Genomic DNA, 18,095 nt, shown 5'->3' with positions numbered 1-18,095 from the left:
CACTTTCGTAGGAATCACAGTCAATTTTAGCAACTAAAGACAAGCCATTTAAACCCTGAGATCGCCCTAGAGGACGAGTGATTCTCTCGTAAAGGTTTCCAAAGATGTTAACCTATAACTCTTTTTATTAAAAGGGAGGCAAAGCATAAGAAAAGAAAAGAGAAAGTTTAAAACCTTGAAAAGAAAAGAAATACTTATACAATGGACTTTTGCACATGATCAAAGCACGAAGGGTATCAAACTTTCTAAAACAACAATGGTAAGCACGTTTTAAGATATCGATGGTTGATTGAAACATAGGGCATGCTAAGCGTAGAGAACTAATGAGGCGCAATCCACTTTCATCCCAACCAATCTAACCGCGTTCTCCCTAATGGCTTCAAATCTTCCCTTAGTAAGCGTCTCTATGGTTCCTCGAAGGAACCGGAAAAGAATAGAATTTGAGGGTTCTCGACATCTTGACCTTGCATCCCTTTTCCTTAGGCTTTAACTCATAATGCCCTCCCTCGGTATATGACTCAACCACTAGGTTGAAAGGACTTTCCCAAAGGTTGTAACGTAAGGGCAAAAGGTTAGGGGTAGGCCTAAAATTTAGAATTTGGTGGTACACCTAGGTTATGAAGCAAAGATTGGCCAAACCTCGACACCAAAACAAAGAAGTCACCAAACAAAAACAAACTAATACCCCCAAGCTTATTCAAAGCTATATCCACAAGCATATATACAAAAAGCGTAAACGCTTCTCCCCCAAGCTAAAATGAAGCATTGTCCTCAATGCTTGAAAAGGGAAAAGAATCACATCAAACTGTTTTTGGAGTTTTTTTTTTTTTTTTTTTTTTTTTTTTTTTTTTTGTTTATTTTTGAATTTTCTCATTTCACCTTTTTTTTTTTTTTTTTTTTTTTTGTAACTTTCATTTTATCAAAGCAATTGTCTTCGCCTCCTTTAACTTTGGACGGCTTTTTTCGATTTTGCATTTATTATGTCCTTGCCTTTTTAAACTTTGGACGGCTTTTTCATATATTCATTTGCCATTATTCACAATATATACAAAAGACGAGCTTGCTTATAAAAAAAACCAATATCAAACTTTATAGACCACAAACTCCAAAAACATGACCATTTGCTTCACAAAAACCAAAAATGGAACAAAAAGACACAAATGGCTCAAAGTTCTAAAGATGTGGCTTGAAAAGAAGGGGAAAGGCTCAAATGGTTAGCAAGATGGCAAATGTAAACCCAATGAACTAAAAAGAAAGAAGAAAATCCTAGAAATGAAAAAAAAATTACCACCCCGAAAAATGGCCTTTGTCCTTCCTAGTTGGTTCGGTCTCGTGTTTGGAAATTATGAGTCAAGATTCAAGATTAGGTATGCGAAGGTTAAGGATCCACGCCACACAAAAAAAATGATGAAGGCTTGAAAAAGATAATTCCTTACACGGTTGTAGCAAAAATTTACTAAAGGTGTCAAATCCACCAAAGGAAGCAACTCCGTATTACCACAAACCAAAAGAATCCGGCTTCAAGGCCCCAAAAGGTCTAAACCGCTACCTTAGCATATCCTATCCTAGAGTCAACCAAAGATACTCTCAAAACGCGCAAACTATTGTATTTAGGAGAAAAATAGCCAATGTACAAGTTCAAGTGGTACTAAGTCCAAAGTAAAAGCAAAAAGATGAAGAAAGAAAAGCAATGCCTCAAAAACATTTTATTCAAATTTACAAAAACAATATTTTTTTTTTTTTTTAAGAAAAGAAAAGGATTAAAAACAAAATAAAGAGAACAAGGGATAAAAAGAAAAGAAAAGAATAAGAAAAAGAGAAAAGGAAAACATGAAGGAAGAAAAAAACCAAAAGAAAAAGAAAAAGAAGAAAAGGAAAATGAAATGAAAAATAGAAAAGTAAAGGAGAAGTAGAAAGTTACAAGGAAGTAATGCTAACACACATAAATCCCAATCAACAAACAAGTGAACATTCGGCCACAAAGCCAATGCTCCCAAACACACTAGGGTGTTAAAAAGAAAACAACCTCGAACCATTCAACTTCTCCTAGAACTAATCCTAGACTAAGCAACCAAGAAAAGAAAAAGAAGAGAAATAGAAAGATCTCACCGGGCGCCAAAGCTATTGTACATTAAACAAGGCGAAAGAGCACCTTTACGAATCGTCGAAATCCAAAGCATAAGCAATAGAGCAAGGTGAGAAATAAAAAAAAAAATTATATGCAAAGAAAATTGTCAGTAACTTCAATACAAAAGAAAAGAAGAAAAGAGAAAAAAAATACATGAAAATAAAGAAAAAGCAAGTAATAAAAACAACAGAAATAGGATCAAATGAGTATAGGAAGTAGAATAATCAGATTGAAATAGTATCAAGAGACAAGATATCCAAAAATAATCATCAGGAATCATCATAACAGAGACACAGAGAAACACTGTGGACAACGATAAGCGAAACAAGCAAGAAAAACCAATAACTGGGCAGAGAAATCAGCAGAAATACAGCATCATCATCATAAAACCAAAAGACACAGAGATCTATACCAGAAGCATATGAGACCAGGAATGAACTACTAAAGCAAGGGGGGGAAATGGTGAAGCACAGAAACAAACGACATAAAGCACCCCTAAGCTTAAAATGGACTACCACCCCTAACTCTAAACCTAAAGACATATAGGGAACAGAGAAACATCATACAAAGCACATAAGAAGGGGGGTACCTATGGTAGTATCACTCCGTACTATGGTAAGGGGAAGAATGCGAACTCCCCTCACCGGTCTCCATCATACGACTAGAGCTAGCTATCTCGTTCACGTTCATGGGAGCCTTACCCCTTAAACTACCTTCCCTCCTAGCTCTATCAACCTCAAAATAATGAGACCAATCATCTAAGACCGGCTCACCCTACCTACCCCACCTAACTAAAGTCTCGGGGTCCGGAAAGGGCGAAGGATTAGCCGGATCATATGTATAATCACAACCACCGGGCCGTCGATAGTCGTTAGTGGACGGGGTGGTACCTATGATAGAACTAGGGTGAACATAAGGGCCCTTACAATAAGGGCTGCAAGGCCGAGGACCAACGGTAGGATCAAAAGGCTCCCATTGAGGGATATGTCCTTGTTGGACCGGGAGATACGGGTAATACACATAAGGCTCGATCTCCCCCCTCCGAACATGTAAATCGTACAATTGATTTGTATGATAGTCATAACCAAGATAAGGGTTTTGCATCGAAGGCATAGTATATAACACATTAGCAATAGAATCAAGCCTAGCATGAATGGTTGACAAATCAAAAGTAGAAGGAGTAGGAGAGTCGGAAGGAATAGGCGTACCTCCCGGTTCAATCGGGGGAAGAGTTTGAACATTCGATGAGAAGGCATTGGTTGAGCTGCCTCTTGTGTGGTTCGTCCTTCGTCGAATAGAGTGATTAATATCTCGCACTGGAGGCCTCCAAGACAAGGAATCTTTCTCTTTCGGTCGGGTAGTTGCCTCTTTGCATGGGATTAAGAACCATTCTTTAATCTGAGAAACTTTCCAAATGAAAACATTATCCTTTCTAGTACGATCGAGGAACTTTTGGTTCACAAGGGCAGAGATGTTGAGGAAATGAGAAGAAGATTTTTCTCGAGGATCGATAATTGGGGGAAGCTCATTTAACAAAGTCTTATAGTTGTCATTAATGCAAAGAGCTAGGATAGAAATCATCCCTCCCAATTGGATGCTCCCTAATAGGCTAACTCCATCACGGATATCCAAAAATCAATTGATCAAATGCTCCGTGAAATCCACTAGCTCAATCTCAAAGTCGTTTTGGTCGGCTATCCACAACCAACAAAGCTCTTCTCGGGAGATAGCTCCCAAAGAGTCCTTGGAGCAAACAACATAAGTGAGGATACAGTTGAAATACCGCATAGCCGGATGAATCATGGAAGCGGTCTTGGAATTTTGAGGCTCATACTTTCCTTCCTCTAAGATACTTCTTCATCAACGCTGCTCATTAAATCCATGGTCACTTGCCATTCTACTATGTGCCGGATAAATACAATGATCCGCGTCCTCGGCCCATGGAAACTTGAAGTATGAACATAGTTGAGAATCCGTCAATGTGTGATTATTATTAAAAAGTTTGAAAGTCAAAATCCTTGAGGAATTTTCACCTGGTTCTCGGACTACTTCATGAGAAGAAAGAAATTCATAGGTCACCCTAGCATAAGTAGGGGCGCTCAAATCCAAAAACTCTAAAAGATCAAGGTCCTTTGCAAGAAGGCGAACGTCCTCATCTATTTCGAGAAACTTGGTTGTTGCTTGATCGTAGAATCTTGTTGGTCTTAGCTTCCTCTTGGATAGACGCTTGAAACGATCCCAATGTGATTCTTTAGAAAATTCAATGTCGTATGTTTCTTCTACCTCGGGTGGAGGTGGAACAACATGCCTAGATTTGCTTGAACTTGATCTTGCTCGCTTCTTTTGACGGATTAGAGCCATCTACAAGAAGGAAAACAACTCATGAGCAAATTTTTACATTTGTCATATTTCAATAATAAGCATAAGTAATTGCTCAAGAATCAAGCACAAATGCTATTATCTCAAATTAGAAGCAAGAGATGGCTACATATGAACAATGCCATTAATATAGAACCATGAATTTGAAGAAAGTAGGCATGGATTAAAGGCAAAATTGAACATAAGAGACCAAATCATGAATCAAATTGAGCAAAATATTCTCAAACATTGTATTATCAAAGCAATAAAGCCATCATAAAGAATACCCATGAGAGAGAAAATGACCAACAATGGTGAATCAAGGAATCAAGAAAGGTATACAACTTCATCATGAAAATGCTTCAATTTAATATCCAATAACATCATTCAACACAAATTACAAGCTAAAAGAACCAACAATGGAGTTCTACCATGAAAGCAAAAACAAGGGTTTCCAGCTTGAACAATGAGGAAGAAGATGACTAGAAAATAAGAAATTATACCTCAATGACGCCTTGAATTACCTGTAAATTGCCCAAAATGAAGATTAAAGAACAAATAGAACACCCAAAGACAAGATTCAAGCATCAAAAAAAATCCTCAATAATTCGAATTAGCCCCAAATTTTCGAAAATAGAATTGAAAATTTTAGATTTTGTTTTGTTTTTGAAAGATTTGAGATGAGGTTAATGTAATTTTTGATGAATTGATAATAAAAAGGGTGAATAAGCTTGTGTTTTCAAAGAGATTTATGGGTTTTGAAGGCAATGTAAGAGTAGAAGAATGAAGGGGAGGTCGAGGAGAGAGAATGGGGTGAATAAAGGAGGATAGGGGAATGAAAAAGGGGCGAAGAAAGGAGGGTAGCTGCTGTCGACGGTGCGTGTGCACAGAGGGGTTGGTGCGTGCGCACCAGCGACAGCAGGGGGGCTGATGCGAGGCTTGGGGCTGCGATGCTTGGCCAAAAACTTTGCCTACTTGGTGCGTGCGCGTAGCCAGGAGGTGCGTTCGCACTAGGTAAGGGCTAGGGTGGCTGATTCTTGCTTGTGTCGCACCAAAAGAGACCAAAAGTTCTGACCCCTATGGTGCGCGCGCGCAGTGATGGTGGTGCGTGCGCACTAAGGGGGTACGGGGGTGGTTCAAAAACCATCAAATTTTGTCAAAGTTAGTGTAAATTTTTGACCTCTTTGGTGCGCGCCCGCAACCTATGATGCGCGTGCACCAAGCAAGAATATTTAGGCCATGTATATACTTTCGTGTTTGCTTAATGAGATAGTTGAAAGCGCATTCGAAAAAGAGTAGAAAATCAATAAAAATGCAAACATGAGAGCATAAAACCCCAACAAGCTTTTCCACCTAAACTTAACCAAACCTCGTGAAATCTTGAAGTAATTGTTGGAAATTTTCTTCGATCCAATCTCATGGTACCTAAAATCAAGAGAACAAACAAAAATAAAGAGAAATAAGAAAAATTCTCAAGGATAAAAGAAATATAGAAAATCGTAAAATCAAAATAAATAGGTTAGAAAACCGGGTTGCCTCCCAGGTAGCGCTTGTTTAACGTCATAGCTCGACGTCCTCCACCAATTAAGGTGGTTGTCGGAGAAGCAATGAGTGAAAAAGGCCAACAAAAGCACCGTCGAAATACTTCTTGAGACGATGGCCATTGACCTTAAACGGAGAAGAAGAATGCATCGTTGAGACCTCTACAATACCACTTGGAAAAAAAAATTCTTGACCAAATAGAGACCACTCCATCTTGACATGAGCTTTCCGGGAAACAACTTCATTTTTGAATTGTAGAGAAGAACCTTATCGCCAACACATAAATCTTTCTTCTCAATTTTTAAGCTTGTCATGTGTTTCCCTGTAACGAGCCTGGTACACACTAGCACAATCATAGGCATTAAGTCGAAGCTCCTCTAGCTCATGAAGATCTAACCACCTTTTCTCCCCCACTCTTGCCAAGTCAAAAGTTATCTTCTCTATTGCCCACAAAGCACGGTGTTCAATTTCAACCAGGAGATGGCATGACTTGCCATAGACTAGGCAGTATGGAGTGGTACCTATGGGGGTCTTGAAATCTATTCGATAGGCCCAAAGAGCATCATCCAACTTTTCCGACCAACCCTTTCGATTTCTCGCAACCGTGTTTTCAAGGATGAGCTTGATTTGACGATTAGAGACTTCCACTTGACCGCTCGATTGGGGATGATATGGGAGGCCAAATTTTTGATGGACTCCATGCTTCCCCAACATCTTTTGAAAGGCATGGTGAATAAAGTGAGAACCGTTGTCGCTTATCAACGCCCTTGGTACCCCAAATCTTGGAAAGATTATCTTCTTAAATAACTTCATAACCACCTTGTTGTCGTTAGTTGGGGAGGCAATTGCCTCGACCCACTTAGACACGTAGTCGACCGCCACAAGGATATATTGATTTCCGAAAGATGAGGGAAATGATCCCATAAAATCAATACCCCACACATCAAACACCTCCATCTCGAGTATGGGTTGTTGAGGCATGTCATTTCTCTTGGAGATATTCCCAACTCTTTGACATCGGTCACATGTCTTTATAAAGCCCCATGAGTCCTTAAAGAGATGTGGCCACCATAGACCGCATTGAAGGACCTTAGTGGCGGTCTTAGAGACACCCATATGGCCCCCGCTTGGATCCGAATGGCACATTTTCAAAACACTAGGCACCTCTTCTGTGAACGTCTAAGTAAGCCATTGACCCCTCGCTTGTATAAGATGGGATCATCCTACACATAATGCCTTGCCTCTCTCTTGAGCTTCTTTCTTTGGTTTGTAGAAAAGGAAGGAGGAAACTCCCCACATGCAAGAAAGTTCACTAAATCAGCAAACCATGGGAGCTCCTTTGCTTCAATAGCATACAAGAAGTCATCAAGCATCCTATCCTCAATTGGAGAACCATCATCATGAGTTTGAGAATCTTTTAAACGAGAAAGATGGTCCGCCACAACATTTTTCGCTCCTCTTTTATCCCTAATCTCAATGTCAAAGGTTTGGAGCTCAAGAACCAACCAAATCAACCTTGGCTTGGACTCTTTCTTGGCAAAAAGATACTTGAGAGCTGCATGATCCGTGAAGACAATGGTCTTGGAACCTAATAAATAACAACGGAACTTCTCAAAAGCATGAACTATAGCCAAGAATTCCTTCTCCGTTGTAGTGTAATTCCGTTGAGCTCCATTTAGAGTCTTGGACATATAATAGATTACATGAAGTTTCTTATCCACTCTTTGACCCAAGAAACCTCCTATTGCTGATTCACTTGCATCACACATCAATTCAAATGGTAAATCCCACCTTGGAGCTTGAACAATAGGAGTAGAGATTAGAGCTTTCTTTAACTTATTGAATGCCTCCAAACACTTATCATCAAATACAAACTCGGCATCTTTTTGAAGAAGATCATTGAGGGGCTTTGCAATGAGCGAGAAATCCTTGATGAATCTTCTATAAAACCCGGCATGCCCTAAGAAAGATCTCACTCCCTTTACATTTACCAGAGGTGGAAGCTTTTCAATAACTTCAATTTTATCTTTATCCACCTCTATCCCCTTGTGAGCGATCTTGTGGCCAAGGACTATGCCTTCCTCCACCATGAAGTGACATTTCTCCCAATTCAAGACCAAGTTCACATTTTCACACCTTGCAAGACATTTTTCAAGGTTTTCAAGGCATGCCTCGAATGAAACACTTCCTACGGAGAAGTCATCCATAAAAACCTCCATCTCCTCTTCCAACATGTCTCCAAATATACTCATCATGCATCTTTGAAATGTCGCGAGAGCATTGCAAAGGCCGAACGACATTCTCCTATAAGCAAATGTACCATATGGACAAGTGAAGGTTGTTTGCTCTTCATCGTCCGGGTGGATAGGGATTTGGAAAAATCCCGAATAACCATTAAGAAAACAATAGAACTTGTGCCTTGTTAGTCTCTCAAGCATTTGATCAATAAAAGGAAGGGGGAAATGATCTTTCGTTGCAGATGTGTTTAGACGTCTATAGTCTATACACATCCTCCATCCCGTGACCGTCCTTGTCGGACAACGTGAACAGGAGAGACCCACCTAGAACTAGAAATGGGGAATATGATTCCCGCATCCAAAATTTTGGTGATCTTCTTCTTCACTACCTCTCCCATTTGGGGGTGTAGCTTTCGTTGTCTCTCAATAGAAGGTAAAGCACCCTCCTCAAGAGTTATGTGATGTGTACATAAAGAGGGGCTTATACCTTTGAGGTCATCAATGGTATAACCCAAAGCACTCTGGCGCTTCCTCAAAACACCACACAACTTTTTAGCTTGATGCTCACTCAAAGAAGAGCTAACAATCACGGGAAAAGTGGAGTTGGGTCCCAAAAATTCACACCTAAGGTGTGATGGAAGAGGTTTGAGCTCAACCATTAGAACACCTTTACCTTCCTTCGATGTGGCCACTTGCAACACTTCTTGGCTAGAAATGCTCATACACATTTGCTCTCCAACATCCTCAAAGCTTCCATTGAGCACATCTTCATATAAAGCCATCTCCTTGCTAGGAGTACCTATCTTTTCGTTATTCAACAAAAAATTCTCAAGAGCAACATTAAAAGTGAGCAATTGCTCATGCATAGAAGACACAACATGATCAAGAGAATCAATCAACATGCAATTTTCTAAAGAAGAACTTGGATACTTCATGCTATCATTCAAGTCAAATTCTATCACCTCATCCCCTACTTTGAGTGAAATTTTCGCACTTTTCACATCTATCAAAGCACCCGAAGTAGCAAGGAATGGTCTCCCTAGAATGATAGGAATATTAGCATCTTCGTCCATCTCAAGCACCACAAAATCCACCGGAATAACAAATTTCCCAACCCTCAAAGGAACATCCTCTACCTTACCCTTAGGAAAATTAATTGACATATCGGGCAATTGCAAAGTGATGTTAGTAGGTAAGTGAACAAATTTCCCAACCCTAGCTCAAGTCTTTGGTACACCGAATATGGCATAAGGCTAACACTAGCTCCTAGGTTACATAAGGCATTCTCAATTTTCATTTTATAAATGGAACAAGGGATGGAAAAATTTCCGGGGTCTTTTAGCTTAGGTGGCATCTTGTTCATTATGATTGCACTACAATTTTCGGTTAAGTTCACCGTATCTACACCATCACAAGTCCTCCTACCACTCAAAATGTCTTTGAGGAATTTTGCGTAGGTGGGCATTTGGGTGACAACTTCGGTAAATGGTAGAGAAAGGTGAAGTTTCTTGAGCATGTCAATGAATCTTCTAAATTGTTCATCTAACTTGTGTCTAATGAATTTTTGTTGATAAGGAAGCTTGGGTTTCACAATTTCTTTCTCCACTCTCACCTCATTAGGCTTCTTAATCTTTACCTCACTCAAAGATGCACCAACTCTCTCATCCTCTACCAAGACTTCTTTTGTGCCTTCTTTGGTCTCACTCTTCCTAGGCAAACTCTCCTCAAGAACCTTACCACTCTTTGTGACAATAGCATTGACCGGTCTCTTTGGGATCTAGGCCTTGGGAAGGTAAAGAAGAAGGACTAGCATGGTCTTTCAAAGCATTAGCAAGTTGAGAAATTTGGTTTTCAAGAATCTTATTATGAGTCATCATTTCATTAAATTTCTTGTCACTTACGGCCATGTAAGTGTTCAACAACTTTGTTTGATTTTCAATGATTTCTTCCAAATTTGTTCTATGTGAAAAAGAAGAGGATTGAACATAGGAATTATCATTTTGGGCCTTTAGAGCAAATCCGGATGGAGGTCCTCTTTGAGCATTGTTTTGAATATTGCCTCTACCTTGATTGTTCCAATTACCCCTATTTTGATTTTGACCATAACCTTGATTATGGTTACCACTACCTTGATTATGATTCCCATAAACTTAGTTTTGATTACCATAATTTTGGTTTTGATTTTTGCTACTATAACCTTGATTGTTATAGTTACCTCGAGAATCTTGGTTCCCTTGGTTCCTATAACCACCTCCTTGGTTATAGTTGTCAAAATTGCCATGATTGTTGTAGTTCCTATTCCATTGACCTCTTTGATTCTCAAACCAAGAATCATGATTATTTGACACATAGTTCACATGCTCATTCACATTTCCACCTTGATCATCACAAACATCCATACATGCATGAGGGAAACTAGAAACATCATGATCATACGACCCACAATCATCACAAAATAAGCATCCACTAGGCATGTTATTAGAAGAGGAAGGGGGTTGAGAATTAGAAGACATACCTCTCCCCTTAGATTGGGAGGGAAGACTTGAAACTTGGTAGGTAGCACTTTCCAACTTTTCCTTGATAGCAGACATCTCCTTCCCCAAGTTTGTCATTTGTGAGGATAGATTGTTGATTGCATTTAGATGATCTACCGAGTACACCGAAGAGCTACTCTTGCTAGTTGACTCTCTTTTTCCATCTTGCCAATCTCTATAATACCTCACTACGTCTTCAATTATGTCCACCACTTCCTCTTCCGTTTTGTTCATGATAGGACCTCCGGCTCCTCCATCAAAACATGATTTTCCTTGAGGGCTAAGGCCTACATAGAAGATTTGAATAATTTGATAGGTTGGAATTCCGTGATGAGGGCACTCCCTTTCACTAGTAGAAAAAGGCTCATTTGAGTAGCTCATTTATAGTGTATTTGCGTCGCTTCGATGAGCGACGCAAATAACTTTTAAATCATTTGCGTCGCTCCTAGGCGCGACGCAAATAAGAGTCATTTGCGTCACTCCTTTATAAACAAGTGACGCAAATAAGAGTTATTTGCGTCGCTCCTTTATAAACAAGGGACGCAAATGACTCTTCTGAGCAACTTCTTGTTTGTTATTTGCGTCACTTGTTTGTATAGGAGTGACGCAAATGACTTACTAGACATTACAAAATTGCTTTATTTGCGTCACTTGTTTGTTTAATGAGTGACGCAAATGATGTGAATTTTTTTTTTTTAAATTCCATAATAATTGCTTGTATATGTTTGTAGTACCTGTTTCTTTGGTAGTGGTATAAAGTAATATACTAACGCAAATAATTGAAATTAAAATGCAATATTAATGAATGCAAATGTAAATTTCGGCAGAGTCTCCTTTGTATTTTGGCCTACCCATAAAATTGGGAATGACGGCATTATATTAACAACCTGTCCAATAATTTACATCTCAATATCATTGACATTATACTCATCATCCCAACACCATTTAACTAAAATCATTCATGTCAAGCCTATAATCCAAAACAAGAGTCCAACATGCGCTAAGTGTAAATCTAAAGTTCAACATTACATATAAATTACTCTGCCCAAATATCTCGAATCTCATTTATCTCCTCCTCGGTGTACGGTGTAGTTCTTGAAAAATCCTATTAACACAACAAAAATACAAGAGGAAAGTTTTAATTCAAGATTGTAGCTAACATAAAATTGTATTTATCAAACAAAAATGAAATATTTGACAACTCATACCTTAATAAGATCCTCACTGGTACGGTGATGTTCAAGTATTTCGTACATATAACGCATGACGTAGTAGCCACACTCACGTCCACCCAATTGTTGAGGACACTACATGTAATATATTTATAAGTTGAATTAAATTGCTATACTTAAATTATTAAGAAACTTAAAGTTTGGGCAAGAAATTAAGGTAACCTGTCCCAAATGCCATGTCAATTTACTTCCCCTAGATTGTCCACTTAATGCCTTGTAACTTCGAAAAGCACTACACATTGAAACAAATAACATATTTATACATAATATGTAAAACCATCTATTATCCTTACACACACATAAAATCATGACATTAATAACAAACTAGACTTACTTTGTCATTGCAAACTTAATTGCTAAATTTCGCTTCTGCCTCAAAGAATCAAAGATGATGACTTCACGCTTAGCCATGCATAAGACCAAAAGAACCCAATGATTCCTACATAATAAATTAGACACACATTTGTAAATGAGTAAATAATATCAACAATTTGCAAAGTTCAAATAAATACAAGTTCAAAGTTTATACTTTTCATGGTATGGGCATAAGATGAACTGCTTAGATTTTTGTTTTTCCATCACATGTGTCATGTATAGTAGGATACGATCTGCATCACTATGCAAATAGGTTTCTGAAATCATTTCGGGACACATGAATCCAATGGAAGCCATATCCACCGTATCGAGTATGTCACTCAAGGCCCTACATATATATCATGTAATAACATTATAAATGGTAATAAAGTATATATGGGAAGAGTGAAATTTGAATATCTTACATCATAAAAACTTGCAAAATTGAAATATTCAGCCAACCTCCCGTGAGAAGTTGATTGACATCTTCACGTCTGATAATGATGTCCTTACTGTCTTCATAACTAAAGGTCCAAGCATCAACCTTTACCTTAATAGTTTCACCTTCGGGTAATGAAGATAACAAACTATTCAAAGACCCACACTTCTGAGACAAGTTTTCCAAAGCATAATCCATAAGAAAAACGATGCAAGGATTGGTGTTGGACTCTTTTGTTTCGTGACCACTTTCAACTACTTTCACTTTGTCTTGCATGTTTTCTTTGGCCGCTTTATTGTTATCATCGTTCTTATTTGATATGAATTCCTAATTAATAGTAAAGCAAATCTATTCAACAAATTGCTATATTTTGTATGGAAAACTATGTAAATTGTTATAAAAATAATTTACCTTGTCATGCATGAGTGAAACCAAGTCTTTTGGCCATTGGGTAAAGGTACCATGAGCATGCTTAAGTTTCTTGATGACTGAAGAAAGAACTAGAACCGAGAATTCTTTGAACTCGTCAAAAAAATCATCAACACTTACCCTCACGTGATCTGGAAGGAGGTTACTATGATGATCAAGGATTAACTCCGGATGATATGTACCTTCAGCGACAATGACTTTCTCAGAGTCATTTTTAAACAATGATAGCCGACATGGAACCGGTTCCTTACAAAGATAGAAAAAAATCATTACAAAAAAAAACAAAAAAAAAAATTGAGTTACAAAGTTAAAAGTATATCGCAGACATAAATCATTACAAAAAAAAAAGATAATAAAAATAAAATAACAAAATTTTGGATACCTGTATGTTTGCAAATGGATCATTACCCACTGATTGGCAACTACTACGATTTTGTGGAGTCGCCCGGCCTATGTTATTCATTTCCATCAATTCAGTTGGAATTTGAATACCAATCTGTTTAGCAAATAACATAAACTTCTCTTGAACCATGGAATCCATTTTAGAGTCCATCTCCTGCATAGTCTCCTCTCGTACCCTCCGGGCTACTCTTGCCTCTAATTCTTCCAGCTCAGCATCTCCGATTTCCCTACCCCGTCGGCCACTACGCCTCTCTCCGGATCCCCATACAGCTTTAATGCCAATTCCACTGCCAAATGCTATTGCCCGACCATTACGATCTTTTTTCCCAAGGGCACGAGATAAGATATCATCATGCCTATTAGGAACAAATTTTCCATCAGCTTGTTGCTTTCTCCAATTATCCTACGCAAAGACTTCAAGTTAGTAAACTTTGGTTGCAATACATATACTTAACAAAATATATTAAAAATTAAAATAAAGACTTATTATATACTTACAATGGATTCTTTCACCTCTCTTGTTTTCTCATCCGGCAAATAAGGATTTCCCTTATCATCTTCTATTGATCTTGCTAGAAGCCAAGCATATGTCCTATCCGGCAAACTAGACACAACCGAAGAACAAGATGAAGTACTGGATGCTGAAGATGCTGTGGGAATATACCCTTTTCTACGCCATACAATATTCATTTCACCATATGATTTGGCTCCTTAATGGTGAGGGTATTCGTTGAAAGATTGGCTTTGTCTTGCCTTCTCACTGATTTCCTATAATCACGAGCATTAATGGAGAATAGTACATAAGAAGCCATTAACAAAGTATTAATAACATGCATGATCATTGATATTAATACACACACAAACCTTAAAATCATCTGTACTATGCTCCTCCACAAATGTTTTCCACATATCTTCAGATATGAAATCATAGAGTACATACGGCATTCTTTTCTCCTTCGGCATATTCCTAGTACATGTGATCCAACCACTGACCAATTTTGTTTTAAAATCTCTCCTACACTTATCACAAGTGCGTAGGACCTTTTTTTTCTTGTCTTCATCTTCTTCTATTTGAAACTCTCTACAAAAAAAATTAAAAAAAAAAAAATTAGTAAATAATTTCATCATATTCAAATAAATTGTTTTCATCATACTCAAATAATGTCAAAATGATCATATAATAGTATAACATTTAACATTTAATAGTTAATATTACCTTAACATCTTCCCACAAAGTGTCTTTTATTCCTTGTGGAACTTGATTCCAATCTTTATACAATATAGACACTTTTGCACGGCTTATTTCACCAAGATGAGTTTTGTATGCTTTTGCCCACTTTCCAATGGGTCGACACAATTCATCCCATTCAAGCACTCTAGGAATCCCAAGCATGGATTTCAGGCCCTTTGAAGGACCTCTTGGCTTCTTTTTCTTCTTTTGAGAGTCGGTTGTTTGTTGCTCTGATTGTGATTGATTGTGTGGCTCATCTTCCTCACCTTGCGAAGACATGGAACGATTATGCATATCCTCATCCTCCATTATTACTTAACTGAAAAAAAAAGACATAAATAAATTAAGACATCGATTTGTATCATTTATAAATTATAAACGTGTACACATAACAATAATAAGCAATTTATGCAATTAGTAAAACATATTGGAAAAAAAAATCACAAAATTCATACCTACTTCATTCTTCTCTTTTGCGACATAAAATCCTTTATTATGATCTTTACGTTTCAACGGTGTGTCAAAATCATCAACTATTGGAGGGATGCTCCAAACGGAAGATGGTGACTCATTTAATTGCTCATCATATTCTTCCTCGTCCACCACATCTTCAATGCCAAGTATCCTTCTTTTACCTTCTAAAACAACTGACCATTTACAATCAGCTGGGTCAGCCATGTAAAAAACTTGTTTTGCTTGTGAAGCTAATATAAATGGATCAGCTAGATGCCCTCGTCGACCAAGATTTACAAGGGTCAAGTTCCCTTGTTCATCTTTTTTTACACCACGGCTACTATCAGCCCACTTACATCGAAATAGAGGAATCTTGAAATCAACATAATCCAGCTCTATTATTTCTTCAATGATTCCATAATAAAATTTCTTCTTATCCACAAGTGTTTTATCATGTGCACTAACATACTCAGATGACAAACCTATTACTTTAACACCACTATTTTGCATTGTTGACTTGTCATCTTGTTGGCTAGTGTAAAAAGAATACCCATTGATGTCGTATCCCTCATATGACATGACTTGACATTTAGCACCATATGCCAACCATCTCAATGTGTCAGATATATCGTTAGGTGTGGTGGACAGTTGGGAGATCACTCGTTCCTTGACCCATGTAACGAATGAACAATTATGCTCCTTTATCAGCTGAAGATCACTTTTGGAAGGATATTTATTTTTAAGAAAAAGCATGTGCTCATCCAAGTAAGGATGAACCTCGCTAAGATTTTGCAACACAAAAAACTCGGCCTTATTTTTCATTTCAAAGCCCATGGATATCCTTTTCCTGCCAATAGTACCTTGACCTCCAAGCCTCCCATCGTGTCGAGACTTTGGCAACCCAATTTTCTGTGAACGTGCAAGATATTGAGCAACCCATGCTGCCACTTCCTCAGTAAATGTTCGTTGTACAATACTAGCTTCAGGTTTGGTCGGATTCATGACCTTTCCCTTTAAGTCACCCATTTCTCGTTCAAAAGGATACATGTATCTCATACACACTGGTCCACAAAGTTTAATTTCACGTACAAGATGAATATATCTGCTTGCAAGTCATCTAAAATACTTGGATTTATGACCTTGTTACAGATAGTGTTAAAAAAGACACATAATCTTGTAATCGTATACCTCACTTGAGGTGGAAAAATTCCTCGAATGGCAACTGGTAATAATTGTTGCATCAAAACATGACAATCATGAGATTTCATGCCACCCAATTTCAAGTCAGACATTGACACAAGTCTGCGAAAATTAGAAGAATATCCAGCCGGGACCTTTAAACCATGAAATGACTCACAGAAGCTAGTTTTTTCCTTTTTAGACAAGGTAAAGCAAGCTGGGGGAAGATACCAGCGTTTTCCTCGAGATTCGGGTGCCAACACTGAACGACCCATAGCAGCCATGTCTTTTCTTACTTTAACTCCATCCTTTGTCTTTCCTGGCATATTTAATAAAGTTCCCACAATGGCATCACATACATTTTTCTCAATATGCATTACATCTAGACAATGTCTAACTTCCAAATGTCTCCAATATGGAAGAGACCATAGCTCAGACTTCTTCTTGTAACCCCCAGTTGATTTTCTTTTGTAAGGTTTACCAAACTTATTCTCAATGTCTTTGACCCGCTGATAAACCTCACTTGCACGTAAAGGGCCACGGGCTTCTCTCAACTCCACTTTTCCATTAAAAGCATCCTTATTGAATCGAAAAGGGTGGTCTTCAGGAAGATGTATGCGATTATCCATGTATACATGCTTGCCACAATTGTCTAGGCGTAATGCCTCCAAATCATCTTCACAAATGAGGCAAGAAGTTGTTTCCTTCACAGTGTACCCCAACAAATTCCCATAAGCTGGGAAGTCATTTATCGTACAAAAAATCATGGCACGTAAAGTGAAATTGGTTTTACTATATGCATCAAACATTAGGAAACCTTCATTCCATAACAATTTCAAATCTTCAATGAGAGGCGCTAGATACACATAAATGTCATTTCCAAGTTGTTTAGGCCCAGATATTAGAAGGGACAACATAATGTATCTAGACTTCATACATAACCAAGGAGGCAAATTGTAGATAGTTAGAAGAACCGTCCAAGTGCTATATTAGGTACTTAGTGTCCCAAATGGGTTCATTCCATCTGTACTAAGACCAAGACTAAGATTTCGGTCTTCTTGACCAAAGTCCTTGAACTTTCGATCAATGTTCCTCCATTGCGGGGAATCAGCCGGATGCCTCATTAACCCATCTTTCTTCCTCCCAGCAGCATGCCACCTCAATAATTTTGCAGTTTTTTCATCTGAGAAGAGTCTCCTAAATCTCGGTATAATTGGAAGATACCATAATACCTTCGCCGGAGACCCTTTCTTACACAACTCACCAGTATCATTCATCTTGTAACGAGAAACTCCACACCTTGGACACTCATGCAAATCAGCATACTCATTTTGATATAACACACAGTCATTGGGACAAGCATGTATCTTCACATATTCCATACCCAAAGGGCACATAAGTTTCTTGGCCTCATAAGTGGAGTTTGGAAGTTCATTCCCTTCGGGAAACATTTCTACTAAGGCTTCCAACAACTACGTAAAACCCTTGTCGGTCCAACAATTGCTCGCCTTTAAGTTGAATAACTTCATAATAGCACCAAGTTTAGTGAATTTTGTACAACCAGGATATAACGGGGT

At 38.2% G+C, this 18,095-nt stretch overlaps 1 protein-coding gene across 1 annotated transcript; it reads right to left on the bottom strand.

Annotated features, from left to right (window-relative positions):
- Positions 1-15,197: 15,197 nt before the first annotated feature.
- Positions 15,198-17,435, bottom strand: LOC145592025 (uncharacterized). Its single transcript, XM_081648490.1, has 3 exons — positions 16,528-17,435; positions 15,342-16,441; positions 15,198-15,205 (listed from the first exon to the last, which is right to left on the bottom strand). Exons 1-3 carry the CDS (start codon positions 17,433-17,435, stop codon positions 15,198-15,200), a joined length of 2,016 nt encoding a protein of 671 aa, XP_081504616.1.
- Between the last annotated feature and the right edge of the window lie 660 nt (positions 17,436-18,095).

The sequence above is a fragment of the Chenopodium album genome, chromosome 18 (assembly GCF_948465745.1).
Source record: "Chenopodium album chromosome 18, dcCheAlbu1.1, whole genome shotgun sequence".
In the NCBI taxonomy this organism is placed as follows: domain Eukaryota; kingdom Viridiplantae; phylum Streptophyta; class Magnoliopsida; order Caryophyllales; family Amaranthaceae; genus Chenopodium; species Chenopodium album.
The sequence above is the reverse complement of the archived record's forward strand: the minus strand, read 5'-3'. Positions and strand labels throughout refer to the sequence as shown.